General features: G+C 42.5%; 1 protein-coding gene across 8 annotated transcripts in view; it reads right to left on the reverse strand.

Moving 5' to 3' along the window:
* Nucleotides 1–11,659: 11,659 nt before the first annotated feature.
* Nucleotides 11,660–25,499, reverse strand: part of Tbl1x (transducin beta like 1 X-linked) — a 184,464-nt gene continuing 170,624 nt past the window's right edge. For all 8 annotated transcript variants that reach the window (XM_026784719.1, XM_026784721.1, XM_005358649.3 and 5 more), the window contains 7 exons: nucleotides 25,184–25,244; nucleotides 24,580–24,701; nucleotides 22,985–23,059; nucleotides 21,616–21,743; nucleotides 19,285–19,450; nucleotides 15,948–16,049; nucleotides 11,660–14,989 (listed from right to left, as the gene is read on the reverse strand). In XM_026784719.1, coding sequence (XP_026640520.1) covers nucleotides 14,963–14,989; nucleotides 15,948–16,049; nucleotides 19,285–19,450; nucleotides 21,616–21,743; nucleotides 22,985–23,059; nucleotides 24,580–24,701; nucleotides 25,184–25,244 — 681 coding nt within the window. In that variant the 3' untranslated portion in view covers nucleotides 11,660–14,962. The remainder of the gene's footprint in view (nucleotides 14,990–15,947; nucleotides 16,050–19,284; nucleotides 19,451–21,615; nucleotides 21,744–22,984; nucleotides 23,060–24,579; nucleotides 24,702–25,183; nucleotides 25,245–25,499) is intronic.

The following is a 25,499-nucleotide window of genomic DNA, read 5'->3' on the forward strand; positions in this document are numbered from 1 at the left end:
GCTAAATAAAATCTTGTTAATGTGCTGATTTTGTGAGATCCAAGTTTTGACTGTTGTTGGTAAGGGTAAATAATAAGCAAACACACTATACATGGGATTGAATGTTGGAGTTTACTAATCTCTCACATCACCTTCTGAATCCAGAGGAAAAACAAAAACAGATCTGTGCTCCCTGTCATGATGCTATCTTTGTGATGTTTTCCAAATCTTGCCTATATGTTACAGGATTCAGCAACTCTGAAGGTTTATGGATTTCCTCCTTTCTTCAGCCCATTTAAGCATTTTTTTCCTCCCCATATATTGGTGTAGGAGGTGCTTCTTTCTGTATGTTGCTTGTATGAAGAAACTGCCTTGGCCTGATAAGGGCAAAACTTAGGTAGGCAGGGAAAACACAATCAAATGCTGGAAGGAATAAGGGTGGAGAGAGAGACGCCATGGATCCTCTGCCTGAGACAGATGCCAGTTCGAATCTTTCCCGGTAAGCCACTGCCATGTGGTGATACACAGATTAACAGAAATGGGTTAAATCAAGATGTGAGAGTTAGCCAATAAGAGGCTAGAATTAATGGGCCAAGCAGTGATTTAATTAATACAATTTCTGTGTGGTTATTTTGGGGCTAAGCTAGCTGGGTGGCCAGAACAAACAAGCAGGCCATCACCTTGCAACAATTGGTACTCCAACATGGTCAACTAAATCCACATTAAAACCTGAGAGTGAGCCGGGCCATGGTGGCGCACGCCTTTAATCCCAGCACTCGGGAGGCAGAGCCAGGTGGATCTCTGTGAGTTCGAGACCAGCCTGGTCTAGTTCCAGGACAGGCTCCAAAGCCACAGAGAAACCCTGTCTCGAAAAAGCAAAAAAAAATAAGTAAAAAAAAAAAAAAACCCGAGAGTGCTGTGAGAGCTCCATCTGCTTCTTCAGCCAATAGCCATTGAGATACCAGCCCACTGGGGCATTGTCTCTTTCTCTTTAAAAAGCAGCAGCAGCCCTCCTCTCTCTCTCTCTTGCTTCTGACTCTGGTTCCGACGACTAGACTCCTTTCCTGGTCGTGTAGTAGGCTGTTGTCTAGGATGGCGTTCTGTAAGTTTTTTTCCCTCAAATAAATAATCTTTTTTAATAATAATTTCAAACTGGTGTGGGATTTTTTTTGTGCATTATCTGGCACCCACTGTTTGGTTTTAGAACCACCCCCCAACCCCCATCCCCCGGCTCGACTGCCTGCTGCCAGCTCAGCTTGGCATGAGCCCTCCCTCAGCCACGGCCTGTGCATCGAGTCAGCAGTTAAAAACTCCATGTCTCCTGAGATCCACGGCCGGGACAGTCTCTGCCCACCTGGTTTGGTCTTGCAGGTTTCAATCAAGGCTTGGGCAGCGCAAATCAGAGAGCAAGCCATTGCCACATCTGACAGAAGTGCTGTTTGAAATCCCTGCCAGTCTGGGCAGTCAGCCATTCTTGCAGCTGCTGTGTCAGGACCCCCTGTATCAGGTGGGAGCAGGGCAGGCACGCGGGGTGAGCCATGCTGTTTATCAGCCGCTGGAAGCTCCCTGGGTTTTTTTTTTTCTTTGTGCCTGGACTCTGGGTTTTCTTCCTCTGTGTTCATCTAACCTCTTGAGTACCACAGGATCTATCCTGACACCGTTCCATTGATTCAGGTCATGACCAGAAACAACGCCATCTGCTGGTTAACAGCTAAAATGGCAGGTTTTGTTTTTAATGGGACTCTAGCCAAGGTTTTTGCTGAAATCACACGAGGCCTCTATGACCTCAATTTACTGGTTATTAGATTTCAGTTTTCTTCTCCATATTATGTCATTATGGAAGTATATGACATTAATTGATAGGATTAATACCATGATAGGCAAAATTGACTCCATATCTAAGGGTACTAGGAACTTACCTGAAAGGGTCCAGGCTGTTGAATTTGAACTTTCAGAAGTTATCATAGAGTTTTGATAAGGTAACAGACAGAATATACCTCCAGGATGGCAACTTACATGATATCTGGGGGCAGTTCAAGGAGGAGATGTTATCTTTGAAAGGAAACAGTAAGACATTGGAATCACAGGTGCAGAATGGGGACCAGAAAATTGATACTGTAGGGAAATTACTAGAAACCTTTACAGGTCAGGAGATTCAGGGCTTATGTGAGACAATGATTAAGAGATTTGAAATGATTGAAGAAATTATCAGAGCTGATAAACAGGGTGAGAAGACACAAGGGCAGGATACAATGTCACCACTGGCTGTCAGAACTGGTTTAACCAGGGTTTTAATGACATACCCTGTAATTTATTCTGACAAAGCATCAACTTCTAAAGGCTCAAAGGGAGCCAAAGAAGGTAGATGGACATTGATAGGACTGAATGATCTGAAAGAAATTAAGCACATCATCGTTACTTATGGCTTGCACTCTACATTTGTTAGGGAAATGATAAGGACTTGGGCTTCTAATGTCAGGGCTACACCCCATGATTTCTCCCAGTTATCATCAGTGGTCTTGGAAGATGGACCTTCTTTGATGTTTGGAGTTTATTTCAAAGAAGAATCCAAACATATGGAACAGCAAGGAAGAGCAAAACATGTGGAGGTTTCCCAAGATCAAATTCTTGGCATAGGAGTGTATGCTGGTCTTTATGATGAAGAAGTATTGTCCCTATGCCACAAAGCAACCATGAATGCCTGGGATATAATACCAGAACCAGAGGAAAAATAGAGTCATATACCAGGGTTAGGCAGGGACAGGGAAAACCCTATACTGATTTTTTGCTAAGATTAATTAAGGCTCTGAACATAGGAGTAACAGACCCAGAAGCTAGATGACTAATTCTTGAATCACTGGCTTTTGAAAATGCAAACTTAGATATAAAAAAGATAATTGGGCCTTTAAGGTCTAGATCAGCAGCTATGGATGAATAGATCCAGCATATTATGAATTTTCAGACCTTTAACTACGACAATGAATCTTGGGTAGGAGAATTGATTTCCAAAGCAATGAGGGGACATCAACATGCCAAATGTTTTAGTTGTGGTAAATTAGGACACCTGAAAAGGGATTGCAGACAAGGAATTTCTAGGAATACCATTTCATCTAGGAATGGCAGGAATAGGAGACCTCAGCCTTCAGGTATATGTAGGAGGTGTGGTAAAGGACAACATTGGACCAATGAATGCAGATCAACAACAGACAGACAAGGCAACCCGATACCATTGGGAAACTCCCTGAAAGGCCTCTCACAGGCCCCAAGCCAAAAGTGGCTCAGGTGTTCCCAGTAACCATGGAGGACATGTCACACCAGGAAAATTAAAAACTCTAGAACCTTCTGTGCAAGATCATAAGGTTCTAAATGATGGCTCAAAATTGAAGCATAAGTCAGAAATTCAAATATAAAATAAGAAGCATATATTTTGGCAAACTTCTATAAATGATCAGAGATCAAAGCTGAGAGTGTGTATAAATGGAATTGTGATTGTTGGCTTGATAGACAAAGAAGCAGATATGAGTATCATCACTCCAGAATCTTGGCATCCAAATTGGCCTTTTCAAGAGGCAGATGTTCAATTACTAGGAATTGGAACCATATCTCGAGTTAAACAAAGCACGAGATGGGTTAACTGTATTGGGCCAGAAGGTCAAAGAGGAAAGCTAAAGCCATATAGAGTTGATACTGCAATAAATTTATGGGATTGTGACCTGCTACAACAATGGAATACTCAGATTAACATTCCTGCAGTCTCAGGAACTCACAATTCTGGGAAGGATGTAATAAGGCACTATGCACAAAGGTGACCCAGGCTGTACAAGAACATAAAGCAACTAACAAACCTTTAGAGGTACCAACAGCCCTACCTTTAAATTGGCTAACTGAGAAGCCAATGAGGGTTAAGCAATGGCCTCTAGCTGAAGATAAATTCCAGGCTTTAGAACAACTGGTACAGGAGCAATTAGATGCTCAACATATTGAGAAGTAAACTAGCCCTTGGAATTCTCCGGTGTTTGTTGTAAAAAAAGAAATCTGGTAAATGGAGAAGGATAACAGATCTAAGGGCTGTCAATAAGGTAATTCAACCTATGGGCCCTCTACAGTCTGGAATTCCTCTGCCTTCTTTTTTACCCAAGGGATGGTCTCCTATAGTTATTGATTTGAAGGATTGCTTCTTCACTATACCTTTACAAGAAAAGGATAGAGAAAATTTTGCCTTTACAGTGCCTACTTATAATAAATCTCAGCCTACTAGGAGATGCCAATGGACTGTCCGACTATAGGGAATGCTCAATAGCCCCAGCCTATGTCAATATTTTGTAGGTCAGCCACTGGAAATAATACATAAGCAATTCCCTAAGTCTATAATTTACCATTAGGATGACATTTTGCTATCTGATTCAAACATAGATACTTTAGAAAAAAATGTTTGAGGAAGTAATGATAGTTTTGCCTAAATGAGGATTACAAATTGCTCCTTAAAAGATTCAAAGAGGAGATTCTGTTAATTACCTAGGTTACAGAATAGGTTTACAGAAAATTAGGACACAAAAGGCACAAATTAGGAGAGACCGGTTACAGACTCTTAACAACTTTCAAAGTTTGTTAGGAGACATTTCCAGTCTACGACCGGCTGTTGGGATAACACCTGATCTAGTAATTCATTTAAACACAACCTTAGATGGTGACAAAGTTTTTAATAGTCCCAGAGAATTAACAGCTAAAAGATAAAAGATAAAATAGATCTAAATATTGTAACTGTAATTCTTGCTTGATAACTGGTTTGTTATATGTAATTTTGCTATGTTAAAGTTAAAGCCTTCCTTTTTGTTTAAACAGAAAAAGGGGAATTGATGTGGGAAGGTCTTCTTTCTATGTGTTTCTTTCATTGGTTAATTAATAAAGAAACTGCTTGGCCTGATAGGTCAGAACATAGGTGGGTGGAGTAGATAGAACAGGATGCTGGGTAGAAGGCAGTGAGGAAGACGCCATGGCTCTCCTCTCCGAGATGGATGTAGGCTAGAATCTTCCCGGTAAGCCACCGTCTCGTGGTGCTACACACATTAATAGAAATGGGTTAATCAAGATGTGAGAGTTAGCCAGCAAGAGGCTAGAGCTAATGGGCCAAGCAGTGTTTTAAAGAATACAAATTGTGTGTTGTTATTTCGGGGGCTAAGCTAGCCATGCGGGAGCTGGGCAGGACAAAAAGAAGGCCTGCAGCTCTCACTACAGTGAACTTATTTGGCAGAGAAAATTTCACATAACATGTATTCCATAGCATGGCTATTACTTATTATTCTTAGGTAGATCTACAACCAAATAAAGCAACAAATGGGGCAAAAAAATGTGCAATTTGGATAAGAAAAGAACACTAGGATGTTTAATGTATGGCAAAGTCATGTGCCAAAGAAATTGTGATTTTTTCAGATTAGATTATTAAATGGGCTTTAGGATATCTGCCCAAGAGGGCACTGTGACATACCCTACAGTCCAAGGAGCTCTGGAACTGGTCACATATGCATAAGGGCTCTATCACCTTCACTGTCTGCTGAAAAGGCTAATTTCCAAATACACACAAGGGTCTCTAGGACCTTCCTTTACTGCTCAATGTGCTCTGGGACTGGCCACCTATCTACAAGGGGATTTAGTATTTTCCTCATCTGCCCAACGGCCTTTAGGAATATCCACATATACAGAAGGGTTCTAGAACCTTCCCCATCTGCTTAAGGGACTCTTAGAACTCTCATATATATTCAAAGGGCTCCATGACTTTTTTCATATGCCCAAATGCCCCTGGAATCTTCCTTATCTGTCCAACTGGCAATCTGGGATCATCTGAGTCTGCATAAATGGGATTCAGATCAAGCATCTCTTATGAAGGGGACTAAGACATTCACCCAAGACAGAGCTGTTTTATTTCTACCAAAAGGAGCATGAAGCATGCTCTCTATGACAAAGGTAGCTTCAGAACTTTCCACATTAGACCAAGAAGGCTTCAAATCTACCTGTTCTGCCAAAGGGGAGCTCATATCTTTCCTTCTTACAAAAAAAGAGCTGAAGACCCTACCACTACTTCCCCAAGGAAGCCATATACTTTTCACATCTTCCAATGGGCCCTGAAACCTTTCCTATATGCCTAAGGAGCTCTGAAACCTGCTACATCTGCTAAGGGGCTTTGAAACCTTCTACATCCACCCAAGGGACTCAAGAACCATCCACACCTGCACAACAGGGCTTCAGACATATCACTTCTCATGAATGCATCCTCAGACATTTCCCCTCTCCCCAGATGGGCCCCAAGCATTCTAATTCTAATATCTGAAGGAGATTGAAACATGACCCCTTTGTACAAGAGTGCTTCAGAACTTCCCCATCCGACCAAGAAGGCTTCAAACCTTCCAATTTGCTTCTTCCAAATGCCAGGGAAAGGTTCTCAGATTTTCTCCTTCTGCTAAGATAGGCACAAGGTCTACCACTACTCAAAAGCGCCTTGCATTTGCAAGATCTGTCCAAAGAGGTCTCAGTCATCCTTCTTTTACCAAAGAGGGTTTGAGATATTCTCTTTCTATCCAAGGAGCCTCAAACATTCCATTTCAGCAAAAGAGGGTCTTAGGGCTTCCCATTCTGCCCAAGAGAGTGGCCAGCGATCTCTTACTAATGAGGGTCTCAGAGTATTGTATTTTGGCCTAGAGAGCCAAACAGCAACCTCCTCTGTCCATGGAGACCTCAGATCTACCAAGAGAGACACAAATATCGACCTTCCATCCAACAGGGTATGCTCTGCACCAAGCTAAAACAGCATCTTCCCTTTCTATCCAAGGAGGACTAAAAAGTGGGGTGCTGAGATCTGCTCTCTCCCCTAGGGAGTACCAATCCCTCCCATAACAAATGGGGGGCCTCAGGCCTGCCCCTTCTCCTATTGGAGATCATAAATATCCCTACATTTTCCAATGTAGACTTCAAAGGACTTCCATTTTCCAATGGGAAATGGAAACCTATCTGCTGTCCCTAAGGAGCCTTAATACCTTTTCCTTCCTATCAACAGGGCCTTCGGCTTTCTTACTCTAATGAAGGTGGCATCAGACATAAGCCCTTTAATAAAAGGGACCTCAGATTTTCCCACCCTGGACAAGGTGGCCTTAGACTTGCCTCTTCTAATAAACTTGGCCTCAGATATGCTCTTTGTAACCAAGGGGAGGGCACTCTGAAATTTTCCCTCTGATCAAGGATAGATCAGACCTTTACCCTCTGTCCTCAGAGGTCTCAGACTACCCTCTTCTGCCTAAAAAGGCCTCAGATCTTCTCACTCTGTCCAGTGGGGATTTGCATGGGTCCTATTTAAGAGGGGGTGTCTGTTACCTATTCTCTTATGAAAGGAGCTTTAGTTCTTCTCCTTCTATGCCAAGTCCTCAGACTTTTCCATTGTTCCCAAAGCGGCCCCAGACATGCTCCATCTGATCAAGGAGGGCTTTAGATCTTCCACTTTTGGTAGATGGTGAATCAGACCTATTTCCACCCAAGAAGGCCTCGAACCTTCTTCAATGGATCAAAAAGACCTCGGACCTATACTTTCAGAACTTGGGGGATTCACATCTTTGACTTCTGCCAAGAAAGCATTAGATATGCTACCAAGGATCAAGAGGCCAAGAGCTCTAATCAGTCTGATCAAGGGAGCCTGTGACTCATTCCTTCTACTTAACAGGGTCTTGGACCTGACACAACTAACCAAAGGAGCCTCATACATTCCACCTGTATGCAAGAGGACCTCAGAACCTCACCTAAGGGCCTACATGGCCTCAAATATGCCCCCTTTAACCAAATTGGTCTCAGAATATTTTACTCTCCTCAAGCAGGCCTCAAACATTCTCTCTCTTAATGAGAAGACCACAAACCTCTTTCCAAGGGGACTTCTAAGAGTTTCTTTCACAACGGGAGCCTTAGAACCCCCACTACTGCACAAGAGAACTTGAGACCTAGCTGCTCTTACCAAGGGACTCTGAAAGAGTATTGGAGTTACCACTTATGCACAAGAGGTCGTCAGATCTATTAACTAAGAGGGCTTTAGACCTTTCCCACTGCCAAAAGGGACCTTAAATCTACTACTTCTAACCATGCAAACCTACCACTTTCATGTTTTGCCTAAGGGAAATCTATGGACTCTCTCCTTTAATCAAGGAGACATTCCCTTTCTGCACAAAGGGGACCTGAGATATTCCCCTTTAATCATGTGGGCTACTGACCTGGACCAGTGACCAAAGGGATCTCAGACCATCACACTCTGATCAAGGGTGCCCCAGGTATCTCCCACATGACCAAGGAAGCTTAGAGCCTTCTGTCCATGAGCGCCTCATATCTACCTCTTCAACTAAGAGGGCCTTAAATTTTCCACCCCTGAACTAGGTGGCCAGGCAAATAAATACACCTGTGCCCAAAGGGACCTCAGAGAACTCTGGATTGAAGTGGCAGAAAAGTAAAATGCTTAGCATAGAACCTATGCCATCTACATTCAAATTGGTCATGGGAAGTGGAGAGGCCACATCTTTCATGGCAACACTCATGCAGCTGAATGTGAGCTTAAGGGGAACACGGAAAAAAGGACTGCCATTGAGCTTGTTAGAATGCTCAAATTGCTGCTAGTCCTGCAATGGAGTTCCCAAAGATTTGTAAACTGGTGAGGGAGTGCCTGACCCTTTCTACATCGTGCAATTTACCCTGAGACACTCACTTTCTCCAAAGGTCTCAGACCTTCCTTCTCTGTCCTATAATGCTTAACACTTTCCCCTTACTGACCAAGGAGGTCTCCCACCTTATAGTTCTGACAATGGGGCCGTGATGTGGGATTCCCCTCTGTATGCTGTGAATACCATTGGCTAATAAAGAATTTGTATCGTCCAGTGGCTTAGTAGAACAGAGCTAGGCAGGGAAAACTAAACTGAATGCTCGAAGAAAGGAGGAGTCAGGGAGAAGCCATGGAGCCACTGCCAGAGACAGATATGATGAAACCTTGTCCGTAGGCCACAAGCCTCATGGTAAAATATAAAATAATGGAGATGGGTTAATTCTAGATGTAAGAGTTAGCTAGCAATACGCTTAAGTAAATGGCCAAGCAGTGATTTAATTAATACACTTTCCATGTGGTTATTTTGGGAGTCTGGGCAGCTGGGGAAATGAAGTGGCCTTATTACAACAGGACTGTGAGAAAGTCTCTCTCTGAACAAGCCTAGAGTCTAGACTCTATAACCAAGAGTCTGGAACCCCAGTTACCTGCCTTTTCTGTCATAAGAAGTGGAATGGCCTGCCCATAGCTGGACAGATGAACACAAACTAGAGGAGGCAATCTAGCCTGGGAAAGACATATAACTTGCTTGAAGAATGCTGAGACTGGTGAATGGTCTCCTCTTGGTGAATATTCTAAACTGAAGAGTTGGAGCATGCTGAATCAGTGCTGGGAACTTACTCCATGGTACAAGATAGAGGGAACATTCCATTTCCTTTCCTTCCAAGGCTGTATGGGACTTTCCCTTTCTGCCCAAGGGTTCAGACCTCCACCTTTGCCCAATTCAGCTGCAGAATATCCTCACAAGAGGATCTTGGTGTTTCCTCTATTCCCAAGGGCTCTTACTCCTTCTCACTTAATAGGAAGTCTGTCTCAGATCTTAGCTATTTGTCCAAGGGTATCTTAAACATTCATTTTGTGTAAAGAAGTCTCACACTTTATCGAGTAGACCTCAGACCAAGGTAAACTTAAACCATTCCCTCTTTGACTAAGAGAACTTAAGACATTTCATTTTTGCTCAAGGTGGTCTGGAACATGCCATTCTGGTAAAGGGACCCTGTAAATAAGGGGTCTCAGACCTATATTCTCTGTTCAGTGGGCTTCAGGCCTACCCCTCTGACAATGGAGGCTTTAAAAGATCCTCTATCTGTGACTAACTCATACCTATTCTGTTCTAATGAAGATGGCCTTAAAGCATCCCTGTCTCAGCAAGATAGCTAGGCAAATATTCTTGAGACCCATGGCACCTCAGACATTCTTAGTTTAGATCACAAAGTTGAACAAACCTGGCCATCTGCCTTCAAGGTGGACATTAGAAAATGACCAGGTGGTGGTGGCGCACGCCTTTAATCCCAGCACTTGGGAGGCAGAAGCAGGTGATCTTTGTGAACTCGAGGCCAGCCTGGTCTACAGTGCAAGTTCCAGTACAGGATCCAAAGCTACACAGAAACCCTGTCTCAAAAAACAAAAAAAAAAAATGAAATGTTTTCATCTTTCATTCATAGACCTGAACAACTGAACAGAACTCTTAGAACATCAACAAGTTGGGACAACCACTCATTGTGTTAAAACCATGTTCTGATTGTTCTTTGATCTAAAGATTCCATGACATGTATGGATATTTGGAACTGGGAAGTGCTGGAAGCTAAAGTGGTAATGCTGGGACCTTTCTCTACTGTACAAGGTAAACTGGGACCTTCATCTGTCCAAGAATTAGGGAACTAGATCTTTCTATTGGGCCAACTCAGCTAGGGATTTTGCCCCTCTGGCCAGAGAAATTCAAAATATCCCCATTTAGTTCTCAGAACTTCTTTTTGACAAGGTTGTGTCCAAGTCAACCTCTTCTCAAGAGATACACATTTCTCATCTGATAAAGGTGTCACTAGAACTATCCCTGGATCAGAATTGACTTTTTTCTTCCTCTTTAACAAGGTGAACAAGACACTCCCTGATAAAGGTGTCACTAGAACTATCCCTGGATCAGAATTGACTTTCTTTCTTCCTCTTTAACAAGGTGAACTCAAGACACTCCCTCTACTAAGAGGATATAAAAACTTTCTCTGACCAAGGGGAACTTTCCCTTATTTCCCAAGAGGACATACGATGTGTCCCTCTGATTCAGGGAGCATCAGATCTTGCCCAGTACTCCATGGGGCCTCAGACCATTCTCTCATATCCAGGGGGACTAAGACCAGTATTCTTTTAACTAAAAGAATCTTACATCTTCCCACCATGACCTATGTAGTCAGCACCTATGAAAAAAACAACTTCAGATCATTCTGGCCAAAGATATGGCCATTCTGGACTGTTAGGAACATGGGGAGTGAGTCCCGGGAGTCCCTAGACAAGATCAACTACTCAGTGTTCCTCCACTGCACAAGGTATCCTTTAGCCCAACAGGACCTGGAAACTTCCTGCTCTACCCTACTTTGCCTGACACTTTCCCACTGGGGCAACCCAAGGGGGTTTCACACCTATTCATCTGGTCCAAAAAGTGTCCTCGATCTTCACCCTTATTTGAGTGAGCTTCAAATATCTCCCTAACCATGGGGTGGGGCTTTGAGCTTCCCCCTTTCTATGATGGCCTCACATTTGGGAGGTTGAGAGGCCTTGGTAGCTGATTTAGCTATAGTGCTTGTGTCACTTACTGATCTATGGGTAGATAAGCATACCACCTCAGTCTTTCTACCACGGATGGGGCCCAAGACCACCACCTCTCTACCACGATGGACTGCGCCTTCTCCAAGAGCCAAAACAAATCTTTCCTTTCTAAAACTGTTTTGTCAGGTATCCTGCCACAGAAACAAGAAAAGCTATTCACATCGTTCTTTCATTTGTCAGATGTCAGAGATACCAGGCAAGACGAAACGAACAAAAAGAAAACACAGTCACTATGTTCTCTAATATCAAAATAGAGCAATTTATTCAAGACACTGAATATGATCTGTTGATTCTCTCTTGAAACAAATGAGCTACAACACACAAGGTGATTCTTTTTTCTTCTTGAAGAGCGTGAGGGGTGAGTGGGAGTGGGGGAATAGAGGACAGAAGGGGAGGGGAGTTTTGATGGTGCTTAACAGAATGTGGAAGATGCGGAAAGAGGACCATGTCTGGCTGTACGTCTGACACAGACAATAAAAACTGCACAAGCCAGAATTCAAAACTTCAGTGAGCTGCGGAACAAACATTTATGCATTTGACAACAGAATGGAAAGATAGAACGAAAGGTTTGAAAAGGGAAAAGCAACAAGGAACAAAGCAGATCCTTACATGTGACAAAGTGCACTTCACTTGGCTCCATGATCTATTTCTTAGTTAGACAGAACAAAAAGTCAAGTCCTACGGTGTTGAGTGGGGTCAGAGAGTTGAACCTTGTAATGTCCATCTGGCCCTTCGGTCCTCTACAGGCAGCATCCTGATGTGCTGGGAATGGTGTGTGGTTACTTCAAACTCAAGGAAAAATACCTGTAAAGGCTGCTATGTCACTACACTGCTTTCAAGGTTGAATTTGGTCACAAGACTTTAACCATTCCTCACAATGTTTTAGGAGTTATAAACAATGTTAGGTAACAAGCATTACACACGGGCCACCCCTTCACCACAAAGATGATGCACGTGCCCTGTGACAGCAGGGCAAATGATGGTGTCCAAATGCTGGCTGCTTCAGAAACAGCTGTAAATTTAACTGTTTTATGGGGATGGACTTCAGGGGTGTGGGCTGCATTCTTCTGCTTGGTCCCCTTGTGGCCAGCACTAAATTCCTGTCCATGTTTTACTGCAAGGCCAGGGAAATAAATGGTCTCTAGGTTTCTTCTTGTGTAGATTGAACCTTTTTGTCCTAGTCTCACAGCCATTGACTCCAAAACAGTAATTCTTATGTGGCTCAGATTCATCTGGGTGGGTGTAGCCTGGACACCCAGAGATTGTCTGATGAACCCCTTATGTGCCATTTACCCATCACCATCGTTTAACAATGTGGAACTGTCAAATGACAGCCATGTCCCTACAATAGGATGAATTTTAACAGCTGATCTTCTATAGAGATGAACAGAAATTTGGGGAAGAAAGATGGGTTTTAAGTGGACTTCCAAAATTATATTCTAAAGCTAAAGCAGTATCAGGGCAGGAAACATCATATCCACAGAGACACCTGCTATAATCAAATTCCCCACGGAACTCAGGCTTTCTTTGCTACGTGTTTAGGTGCCAGAGCCCAAACACACAGCTCAACTCAGTAACACAACAGTTGCATCCGAGGGCTCACATAATTTACATGTGAAAGCAGAGGCCAATTCACATTCTTGGTCTTACATTTGTTTGTTGTGGGGGAAGCGCCTCACCTTCCTGCTGGTTGATTTTTGGCTCCATATATGGATACTTTCCTCTAAGTAACAACTTTGCCTCAGCTGTAGACTGGACCCTGTATACTGCCATTTGCAGCCCCACTGACTTGGCCCAGCCCCCTTCTGGTCTACCTATCCCCCTTTACTAATTAAAAAACAAAAAAAACCAAGCCTGTATCAAGTTATGACAAAACCAAGGTCACCTGATTCAATGATGGCAAACTTTACCAGGCACACAACTCCCTAGTTTAAAAAAAAAAACAAAAACAAAACAACAACAACAAAAAAAACCAAAAAACTTCTTCCTTTTCCTCAATCTTTTTTAAAGCTTTGTCCTAATCTTCTGTAAGAGAAATTGTAAAGTGGGCAGAAATGATTTATGACATTCTACCTGGGTCATAATTCATTTTTAGGATTCAAAGTCTCCCTTGATACTCATTGTCTTCACAAGACTGAGTGGCACTGAGGCCCTTGGGTCGGTTTTGCAAGATTCACCAAGCACGCTCTTGATAAAGTGCCCATCTGTAGCTACACTGCTGTGAGAAAGTAGCTGGCAGGTGCCATGGAGCCACACTGTGGGTCAGGGTGGCTTCTTCACTGTCTTCCTATTGGCTGCTGAAGTAAATGTGCATCGAACAGTTCAGCATTCCGCTTGGTGCCGAACTGGTGGGGCTCTTCCCCACCAGCTGCCAAAACAGTTCCCTTGTTCTTCCATAGGACGCTTCCCAATCCACGGTTTTCCTAACTGCCTTTCATGAAGCTGAAGGGAAAGGGGTAATTAGACACCTCAGACTCTGCCAGTGTCTTCTTAGTCTCTTAAATATGAATTTCACAAAACTCTCTATGTCTGATGGCCATTTTAGGATTTTAAAGTCATTTTAACATAAAAATATTTTTTTCAAAAAATACTCCAGGTTCTTTCTCTTATAAGTCTTTTTTTTTTTCTGTAAAAAGTCCCCCTCCCTGCCTTCTTACATAAAGCACTTACTAAGCTCTGAAAGTGCCTTTGGGACCTAATGTGAAGCAACTATGAGAAAGGGACAGAGAGTAAGCAATGGGAAGGGGTAGGATGAGAGGGAAGGAGAGTGCTGTCCATCAAAGATCCGTTGTGTGCATGTGGCCATATCTATGTAGGATTTCGTTAAAAGTGAGACCACACCAGAGCAAGGACATCAGAGGAAGGAGTGGGGAACAACAAGGGAGGACAGAAAGAATAAGCCAAAACAGTATCCATCTGAGGTGGGAGGCCCCCAGACCACAGAATTTTAGCAGATAGAAAAACCACCAAAGAAGGTTCTAGAAAATACAGCGTTGGGATTACAAAGTCACACGTTTCATTGGTACAAACTGGTCTTTTGGAAAGCAACTGTAGTATCCAAATTGATAGGAGGGAAATACCATAAGGGACAGGTTTTTCCTCCCTTTTGGTTTATCACAGCATTTTTCTTTTTTGTTTTTGTATTTTTTTGTTTTTGTTTTTCTTTTTTTTTTAAACCTTTTATTTTTTTGGCACAGCTTTATGTTCTTCCGTCCCTGTTCAGTCATTAGAGCCTGTTCTGGATGGAAACCAAACCATGCATCATGTAGCTGATGGCTTCATCCTTCCCCAGCTGAACATTTTAGGTGGAAACCATATTCCTGTGATACAACCATGTGTATGACTTTGTATTTGTTTGTTTTAAACTTCTGGATGTAGATTAGGGGTGGGGTGGGGGGGAAGAATCCTGTGGCCAGGGACAGGTGATTTCCAAGTAGACTCGAACAAGTCAAGTTCACACAGTTTAGAGCCCATCATAGGAAGGATGCTGCAATCCCACACATTCACTGCTGGTCCATTAGAATGGTTTTCTACATTTTGTGTTTACTTTCGGAGATCTAAAACACAGACCTGGAAAGAAAGATAAAGTGTCTGTTACTTTGAGAGATAATATCAGGTGCCTTCAATCAAATGCTGGCAAGGTACAGTTTAGCTACCAACTTCATGCTTGTAAAGTTTTTATAATGGAAGACTCAAAAAGAGAGAGAAACCCTAGGGGCTAGTTTTTGAACATCACAACAACCAAACTCTAGGAAAGAGCAGGGAAAGGAAAAATCAAGTCATGGACCATTCCAGAACTCACAGTGTCTAAGGTAATCAGCAGGGGTCACAAATAGGATGCCTACATAGTGGAGCAGGTAACAACAGATTTCAGGCCACAGTAATAACTTGGTCCATCAGTCAGAATTGCACCTCATCCTAGAGTTATTGCAACCTCAAGTTCAGAGGCAAATTAAAAATTACACATGCTAATGGACCACAATAAGATCCACAGAAACCAGGAGGCCTATCTGATGAAAGCTATGGCTTATCATGATGATGTTTGGCCAGAACATACACATAGCAACGGCATAGGAATAAGTTTCTCAGCCTATATACTAATGATATTTGTGGCCAGATATTTCTTGGCCAAAGTGGGACATCTAGAGCATTGTAAGAGACTTACCAGCATCCTTTGACTCTACCAGTAAATAGCACCCTGCACCAAAGTAGTAACAACCTAGTATGACTCCAGATATTCCTTAATATCCTAGGGCACACACATGTGTGTAGAGTCACTGCAGCTAAAACTAATCAAGTTCACTGACATTCTGGGGCAAAGACAAGGCTATTTTCAACCCAAAGAGAAGCCTCCTTCCCATAGTCATGCCTGCACGTGCACACAGTATGTGGTAACCAAGCACCTGTTAGGTGATAAGGCACAGCAGGACAGAGAAGCCTTACAAGGTCTTTGGAAGGATCTAGTGCTGGATCAGGGGATCAGCTGCCCTGTATCCCTAACTCCCGGTAGACCAGAGGTGCCACTTACAGAGCCATCCGAAGCACTGGCACCCACTTTGTCTCCTCGAGCATTCCAGCACACCTCAAATATGCCGCCTGTGCCTCGGTAGCTGTGGACGAGACCTCCACTCTGAAAAGCAAAGCATTTGTCATGATAACTCAGAAGAGGTCCCCAAAATGACAGTAGTAAAAGGGGGCACTCTTCCTCCATAAACCTCTATCTGATCAGTAAGCTTTCAAGAACACAAAAGTTAAGGGATTTCCATAAACACCAATCTATTGTTACCCACAGAACTGCCACCACATTTCAGCTAGTCATGACTATGCCCAGCAATGTCTCATGGCACTTGGGAGCACAAGAAATGATGCATACCTACCAGACGGGGAGCTTTAACTCATGACCTCCTCTTGACCTTTTCCCACCATTCAGGGCTGGATTTGAAAACTGGGGCATCAGGGTGATAGGCATGAGTTCTACCACTAAACCACATTCTCTGCTTTCCCCAGTGGCTTTGCTAAGTAATTATTTAGCTTCTATGGCTACCCGAGCACCCTCTTATTAAGCCATCCTTTCTTGTCTCCTTCCTAGAGCTTGGGTCAGTCCTCTGGGCTGAGGTCTTTCTACCTACTCCAGTCCCTACCTAGTTTCTGTTCTTATTATCTGTCTCCTCCTCAGAGCACTTGTGTGAGCACACCCCCAGCCTACCAACAATTAGACAATTAGATGCATTAGCATATCATGAACTTAAAACTCCCATCAGTTTAAATATGTAGTTTGGAAGGATGAATACATACATTTGTGCTGCGGTATTTGTAGTGGTTGGCTTGACGTATGTCATGAGATATGGGAGTCAAGGTTTCTCTAGACTTGCCTAAGCCAGTTCAGCTTATCTTTATAAAGCATGTATGAGAGAGCTAATCTTGGTTGTCCACTTGTCTATGTCTGGAATCAACTAAAACCCAAGCATCAGGGACATGCCTGTGAAACAATTTCCTGATTGGATCATTTGAAGAGGAAAGACCCACCCTAAATCTGTGCCACACTTTCTGGAGGCAGCCCACATAAAAAGACATGAAGACGTAAGCTTTTGCTGTTGGCTTCCTGGTCCTCACTGGCAAGTTTATCTATCCTGCTGCTAAGTCATTATTTGGCTGGTAATAGAATTTTAATGTAGACTGAAGACCAGCTGAAACATCCAGCCTAGTGGCCCGATCAACTACCAGATTGATTCTTGGCCTTTCCTTTTTGATCAGACAGCTATTCTTGGACTAGCCAGACCATGGCCTAACAAATCCCTCTTTGGTACAGCTTCATTTTATCAGCTGTACTCCTTCAGTGAACTAAGACTTATATACAGTCACTAACCCCAGTGGTCACCAACTATTTATTAGTTCTTATCCACAACAATAATGTATCGATGCCACACACATATTTACTCATTATAATTAATATATATGTCTATATTTACCATTATCAAGCTACAGCAAGTAGTAGCAAAACATAATAAAAAATGTATTGAAATGAATATTAGTTTCAGTTTACACAGAAAAATAAAGGGTAGTAAACATTGTGGCTGTGGACAACAGAAAGCCAACAGTATTATATATGTTTATAATAAGAGAATTAATGTGGGTTCTAAGATGTCTCAAAATAATTAACTCCCTGGCTCCCTTCAATATGAACCTAATACCATTGGTCCATTTCACCATTACCTCTTACCCCAGCCCCTCAAAATCCTACAATATAATAAGCCAGCATGCAATCCTAGCTACTCCAGAGGCTGGAGGAGGATTCAGTTTAAAGCCAACCTGGGCTGTACAGTGGGTGAGTTTTAGGACCCTGGATCCAATCCCTAGTATTAAATAAGAAAAAAAAAGGAAAGCAAAGCAAAAGAGGGAGGGGAGGGGAGGAGAGAAGAGGGAGGAGAGGGAGGGAGGGAGGAGAGAGAGGGAAGGAGGGAGGAAGGGGAGAGAATAAGAAAAACCAAAAAGTCTAACAACTATTCCTATAATATTCATGTCATATTGTACCAGGTGTTGTGAGTCACCTAGTAAATGTATATGTGCATCAACTCTACACACATACCATACCACACCGTCTTATACAAGTGAACTGGGCTGCACAAATTCTGGTATCCCTGGGGGGGGGGGTTAGCTATCCCTCAAAGATATTAAGGAGCACCTGCATTTTCATCTTGCTGGCACTTTTAAAGTGAGCTATCACTAGCAAAATCTGTTTTCTCTGTATGAGGATGTTATTCCTGCACACGTTTCTACCTTTTGTTCTGTTTTGCTTCTTGATAATACAGCTCATGCAGGTGACAGGCATCTATGGGCATACCCAGAAACATGCTGCTAACTTTTGGGGTATGTCCCTGAAACGTCTGTGGAATGCTAGAGCATGGCTTATTTACTGCTTCCCCTGCCACAAAGGGGCATGAACTTAAGAATTCATATCCTTCTAAATGTCAACCAACCAAAAAGGAATGAAAAGGTGGTGCACTGAATTCTCCTCAAGTCTAACAAATTGGCTCTTTCTTCTCAGTAACTTACCCTAACTACTTTTCAATTGGGATGACCAAGGGTTTAGACATAGCACAGGGAAGAATGATTGCCTGCCACCTCCAAGGCTCTACATGTTGGATTCCCAGCACCAAAAAGAAAACCAAGAACTGCTCAGTGTAATACTTCCACCCATTCTACCCCACTAGTTTTCATCCACTTCTGCTCAATAATCAGAATTCTCTCATCTGTCAGGCCAGAGATATCCAGTGGCTATACTGATTCCAACTCCTTCCTTTTTCAGTTCCTGCTGAAATGTCAATCTAGTATTCAAAGATCCTGTATTAAACAAGTAATACTTTCAAATGTTAAAACTCCAAACCTCATATTCCTTTATCTCTGAGTTGTTCCACAGTGGACAGGAAGAAGATAAAGTTGGTTGTCCTGCAGTGTCTCCCTGGGAAGGTTTTATAAAGGCCACCTACAGGGGCTTCCCACAAACAGCAGCATTTCTAAGGTGACAAAACTAGGTCATGCTTTTTCTCTAACACGAAGTAGGTCCCTGCCAGGATAAGACAGCTGAAGACAGCGGTTACTCCAAGAGAGAATGCTCCTGAGGTGACAAGCTAAATGTTTCTGGCTGGAAGTCAGATGGAAAGAGTCCAAAGGACTCCAGGCTTGTACATAGGGAAAACCCTACATCACTGGGGAACACAAAGAAGACTACACAGAATCTGTGATCTCCATGGGAAGGCTCGCTCTACTCATCCCTGAATAACTTATTCCCCCAGCCCTCTTGCCAGCCCAGAAACTGAAAATATGCCTTTCAGGAAGGATTTGGCCACAGGAAGTCAAGACATTACCTGAGTATTCCAGATATGGACACACTTGTCAAAGGATCCACTGGCCAAATATTTCCCATCAGGGCTGAACGCCACACTGTAGACGGGCTCCTGATGCTTGGTCAGTGTGTGGATGCAAACGCCTCGCTCCACATCCCACAGTCGAACCGTAGAATCAAATGAAGCACTAGGAAGACAGCAGGGAACACAACCACAGAAATGGGTTGGCTTTCAAGATCTTTATGATGTATCTCATGCGAACTGCCTATTAGCAATATTTGAAACATACTTGAATTTGCTTCAAGAGAACATTCTAGTGAGCCTTTTCTCACCAGAGAAAAGTGAAGCTGCCACCAAACAGAACCCAGGACATTGTACAAGCCAGATAGGTACTTTCCCACTTAGCTACTGTGTTCATTTCTTTCTCTAGTTCCCTCACCTCTAAACACAAAATGTTTTTGTGTACTACTCAACTAACCTTTCTAAAACACCATCATTGTTTATAATATACCTGCTTGAAAAACTACAAATCCAGCCAGATAGGACTAGAAAAAAAATTTAAAAGCTGAGTAAAGATGCACTTACACATAAGAAAATCCAAACCCACTTGTGCATATACAATCATAGTGGCAAGGGCTACAGAGTTTAATTATTTTCAGATTTATAAAGCACTACATATCACATAGCTGTTATCACCTGGCTTTCTGTATCTCCAATGGTCTCACGAGGTTCAGTGTGTCCTTTTGTTCTTTTAACAGGATAATATATTTGTTCCTGATATGTATTATGTGATAGAAAGAAGCATCTCCCTAGTCATTAAAAATGACTGCTACATGTATCAGTGATGATATGCAAGTGGGTTTTTGGATAATTATTGAAAAAGGAGAATTAAGACCTTGGGGATCTTCTAGTTCAGTCACTCAGTGTTTATAATATTTGTGTGTGTGTGGCTTAAGTTTCTTTTGGGATGAGTTTTTGGGGATGATGTGTATTCCAATCAAGTGATCTACCCCTGAGGTATAGTCAAGTGTCACCATCTATTCTTGGAGACAGTCTTTGGTTGAACACTTACCACAAAGCTGTTCTCATTGCCAGGAAAGACTGCTCACTCGACTACTACCTTATAGAAGAACTACCTATTGTTACTTCCTCCTCAGCCTCTGGAACAACACAGACCAAGCTTCCCATTGCTCCTTAGAAACCAAACTTTCCTTTGGGGGTCTGGTCTTGTCCAGACTAAGTACATGAATTCAAACCCCTAAGATCCATTATCATGGTTTCCAGATCATTCTAAAAGTCCTGGATTCTGGCTCTTAATGGCCTTAGTTCATCTGTCTAAATGCTCTCACTACCAAGAGGAGGGATGGGGTGTATTCCGTGGTACACTACTTACCCAGCATGCACAAGGCAAGAGCTTCCATCCCTGCACCAAAAGCCCAAGAATGGATTATTATGTTTCCTGGACTCTAACATGCATCAGGATACAACAGTTCTGCTGTCTAAAGTCCAAAGTGACTTGGTTTGGATGAGGTACCTCTGGCCCCTTGCTTCTGAGCCTTGGCTATTCAACAGTTCCAATATTAAGAGATCTGGGTCACCTTTGGCTAAAGCAGGGAATCACTTATATCTAGTCAAAATATAAGTGATTTATAGTACCACAGCCCTGAATGGAGCTTCAAAAGAACCAACTTGAGCTCCAAGCTAAACTCTTATTTTCCTTTCTTTGCCTTAAAAACTTTCACTCTAGTAAGCCAGCCCTCCATACCTGCACATTCATAATTTCATAACTATGGATAAAAAACCATTGAGGGGGAAGGGAAAAATGCATTATTGTGAAGGCCTGTAACTTTAGTATCTCAGAGGAAGTGGTACACAGCAAGTTCCAGGTACTCAGGGCTACATAATGAGACTCCATCTCAAACAAACCAAGCCAAACCCATAAAAAACTGTATTGGACATGTGCAGACCCTTGTGTTGGTCACTGTTACCTAAACTACACAGTCTACTCCTACAGCATTATCATTGTATGGGTAATAGAGGCTATTTAGAGATATTTAAAGTACAGGGAATGCATTTAGAGGCTATAGGCAAAGGGAAGTAAGCATCTATGGATTTTGGTACCCATAAAGGGGGGGGGGTCCCCAGAACCACCTCCATGGATACTGAGGGAGGTTATACTTCCATGTCCTTGGCCCCCTTCGCAGTGAATTCCCATGTTGTTCAGTGTGGAAGGGATTCAACCCTGCTATTTCTAAGTGTGAGTGAGTCTTCCCAGCTGAGTTACTCACTAAGCAACAGAGAGTGAAGATGTGCTCAGGAAGCAGACAGAGCTGTGAAGTTGCCCTGCTTTACCTTGCTAACATGATGTTAGAGTTCGGGTTGCTGGTGCCTGGTCCTGTGGGACTCCACTTGATGGTATATATCTCTTTGCTGTGAGCTTGGAGGTCATGGACACATATATCCTGCTTCATACTCCAGATCTGGAAGAGGCATTGGTAACAGTGTGAGCTAATACTGTGTCCCTAATTGAGAATGTCTCAGTACCATTCATTCTAGTGCACCTAAGGTATCACTTAGGCAACAGGTCTGGGAGATATTCACAAGCCAGCAAGCAGTCAGCCAGGCACAGTAACTCAGACAGGACCTTGTTCTCTTAAGTTCCAGAGGACTCCAGACCAAGGAAAGTAGAGGTCCTGTCCTTCACTCAACCCTCTTGTGCCAACATATTTTCCTTTCTCCTCTTTTTCTAAATTTCTGAATAACCACTCAGCTGTCATTACAGGATTCATCATCAGACACGGAGCCAAAGGTTCAGGTGGTAAGCAAATTCTTAACTAAGTTCCTTGACACAATAGGTTCGCCACTGTCTGCAGCAGTGTCTCCTGGATGTTAAGGTAATGCCCAAAATATCATACATGGTTATGAATTTATTTCTTTTAAGACATTTCCTTTAGGCTCCAAGAAGCCAGCCCAACCCACATGAATGAAGCAGGCCCAAACGGATCATTAACGGAATAAGTACCATTCAATTTTTTATTATTTTTAACCCCAAACCTCCTAAAGCCCCCCCACCCCAAATCTCCCCTTTAATTTCCCAAAATCTCCTCTTTAATTTCCCAAACCTCCTCTTTTCTTCTCTACTAATTTTTTTCTCTACTAATACGACTTTTGTTTTCCAGCTTCTTAATGATGACACAGCTACTCAAGAGCCAGACAGATGCGATTTCTTCAATCAGCCACCTCAAAACGCCAGCGGACAGGACATAATCAACAGGACATCGTCAGAATAATCGGACACTCCCTGGATCCCTCGACGCCCAAAGCCAGCAGGAAGCAGTCATGAGAGACCGGGCTAGGCCCCCATTCCCTACCTTTTAAGACCCCCCCCCCCAATTTTTTTCTTTTTTCTACTTTGTTTTCTTTCACTAACAAATATGATAGATTTTCCTTAAGCCTAGAAAAGATTAACTACTTTTTTTTTCGCTCTCCCAATTTTTTTTTTTTTTAAATAAAACCAAAAGGGTGAAAAAAATAATGGAACCATGCCCCAGATGTCAAAAACTCCATGGAAGAATAAGACATTTAGTTTAGAAACCAGGAAAATCAAGGAGAAAAGACAATGTCAAAGTAATGGTCCAGGTGATGAGGGTGTAAAGGGCTGTGTGCCATACAAAGGTTTGCATAGGATTAACCACCTCATCCCTTTAGGAACCAACATTACCTTTAATGTCATGTCATCAGAGCAGGAGGCTAGCAACATTCCAGAAGGATCCCATTTGATAGCATTGACTTCATTCTGCAAGAGAGCACAGCATTTCACAAAGAAATTAGAGCCTTTATGTAGAAAGGCTGGCATTCACCAGGGGCAGCAGCATGCTGCCAGCGCTGCAGTGTAGAGGGACTTTCAGGAGTTCACAGAATATCAAAGACCACAACACAAAATCACACCCACATGATTATTCTTCCCTCAGTTTGCTTTTCATTCATGAAAAAAATACTGATATATATTACAAAAGAAGAGCATACTCATAGTCATATTTCTTTAGGGGAAATTTCCTTATTAAGAAAGCCAAATGAATAATTTGCATACAACAAGCACAGCTAACTAAATCATTTATTGCTTCTTGAGACAGAGTCTCATGATGCAGTACAGGCTAGCCAGGAGCTCCTTATGTATCCCATGATGGTCTGGAACTATTTTGTCATCCTTCTGAGTATTAATTAGAACTACAGGTATATACCATCAAGCAGAGCTAAAGCTAGTTTGCTTGATTCATTCATTCATTACTTGGCTTTTTGAGACAGGGCTTCTCTGTGTAGCCCTGGCTGTACTGAAACTCACTCTGTAGACCAGGCTAGCCTTGAACTCAAGAGATCCGCCTACCTCTGTCTCCTGAGTACTGGGATTAAAGGTGTGCAGCACTACCACCACTGGGATAAAACTGTTTTGTTTTTAAAAGTGAACTTTGATCATCACTTTCTGTGCTTTTAATATAACAGCTCCTCTTCATCATTCTGTTGAAAGACCTGTAACTTGTTGGATAGAAGGTAAAGGTAGACAAAGGTTTCGGTGCCATCCAAATGCACAAAGATACACACAAGCAATTCCTATGTATAGGGAAACTACACCCAGTCAAGAAAAGGCACTGAGAAATAAAATCCATTGTCTTGTGGATTTGTGTTGTGTAGCATAGAAGGTTAATGTGACAATGTGTATGTCTCCAACTAACTGTAGCTGTAGAGAAAACTCACAGGCAGATCTCTACATGACCTGTCTGTCTCTAGCTGATCCATCTGCAATTCCCCATGGAAACTCCCCATGCTTCCTTCCTGGGAGTAGAGCTTTCTTGCTGTCCTTTTGCATCTCAAGTCAAACTTCTAGAACCTGCACACAGTCTTGGGAAGTAACAGTTTCAGGACACAAATAGGTGGAGCACTAGGAGTGCTCACAGCACTCAGCATCAGTGAGAATCATTTACGGAACCAGGAGGAAGGGTATGAGAGAAGTAAATTCTAAGCAGGGAAACAGAAATCAGACATAAAAAGGGTACCCCTATTAAAAGCTGGGAAACAGACTGGAGTCAGAAGAGAAACAGCTTCAGGATAAAACAGAGGTTAGCAGAACGCCACTCTGAGGTATTCCCAGGACCAGTGACATTCCATCACTAAGGGCAGGCACTGAGGCTCTAAGCAGCAAAGCATGGTAGATCAAGTGGTCTCCCCTATGCAGTTAACTTTTAATGCACTCACTGAAAAGATGGCTTCTACATCACACTTTTACAACTCCCAACTCTGAGAATCAGAACTGCTACTTACAGTATGTCCTTGGAAGGTTTTGACTGGGCGGTCACAGCTAAGCCTGCACACATGAATGCACATGTCTGTGCTGCATGAGGCAAAGGTAGTGTTGTTTTGCCAGTCTACATCCAAGGCAGGTGCTACAGGGCAAGAGACAAGAGAGGACATTCACCTTATTAACTGAATACAGAGTTTGGCAATGTAGACAAAAGCATCACCCAGGGGTCTTGTCTAGTGACCAGGAATGCCAGTTCCAGTGTGAATTTGCTCTACTGAAAGAAACCATGAAAACCATCTTTCATAGACCTTAAAGACACTCTCCTTCCAATTTACAAGCATTAAGATGCCTCTGCAGAGAGACCCCACCTTTTTATGAAAGAGAAAAACAAAACAAAACAAAAAACACAGGGACAGGCCCAGTTACATGTAAAAGGGAGATAGCAGTTATTTTTTGGCCAGAACATCAATTTTGTTATTGCCAATACTTTGTTTCACATTAGTCCCAAGGTTCTTGACATGTTTCTGCTCTTATACAATACTATGCAAGCTTAAATAAAAAAAAGAAGAAGAAGAAGAAAAAACTCTTGGGAGTGCCTCTGTAGAGCCCCAACAACAAACCTACCTGAATGAAAAGGAAACTGCTGTTTGGCTTCTCCTGTGTGGGCATCCCAAATTATTGTTGTCTGTGCTCCGCAAACAGAGGGAAAAGTCAGTTACTATTCTTCTCAAAGAATTATCTAGAATGTCTTGTAATAGAAAACACAACCAGCCCCTTTCCTTCTAAGAAATTAATTTAACAACATATTTTATTTTATTCCTGTGTATAGCCAAACGGATATCATTTATACATGCAAGAATGTAAAATATTTATACAACACTTGTCATTTCTGTATTTCTGACCTAAGTCTATGATGTAAACTGTGCGTTTCACACTCAAT

This window comes from Microtus ochrogaster, chromosome X, assembly GCF_000317375.1.
Source record: "Microtus ochrogaster isolate Prairie Vole_2 chromosome X, MicOch1.0, whole genome shotgun sequence".
Classification (NCBI taxonomy): domain Eukaryota; kingdom Metazoa; phylum Chordata; class Mammalia; order Rodentia; family Cricetidae; genus Microtus; species Microtus ochrogaster.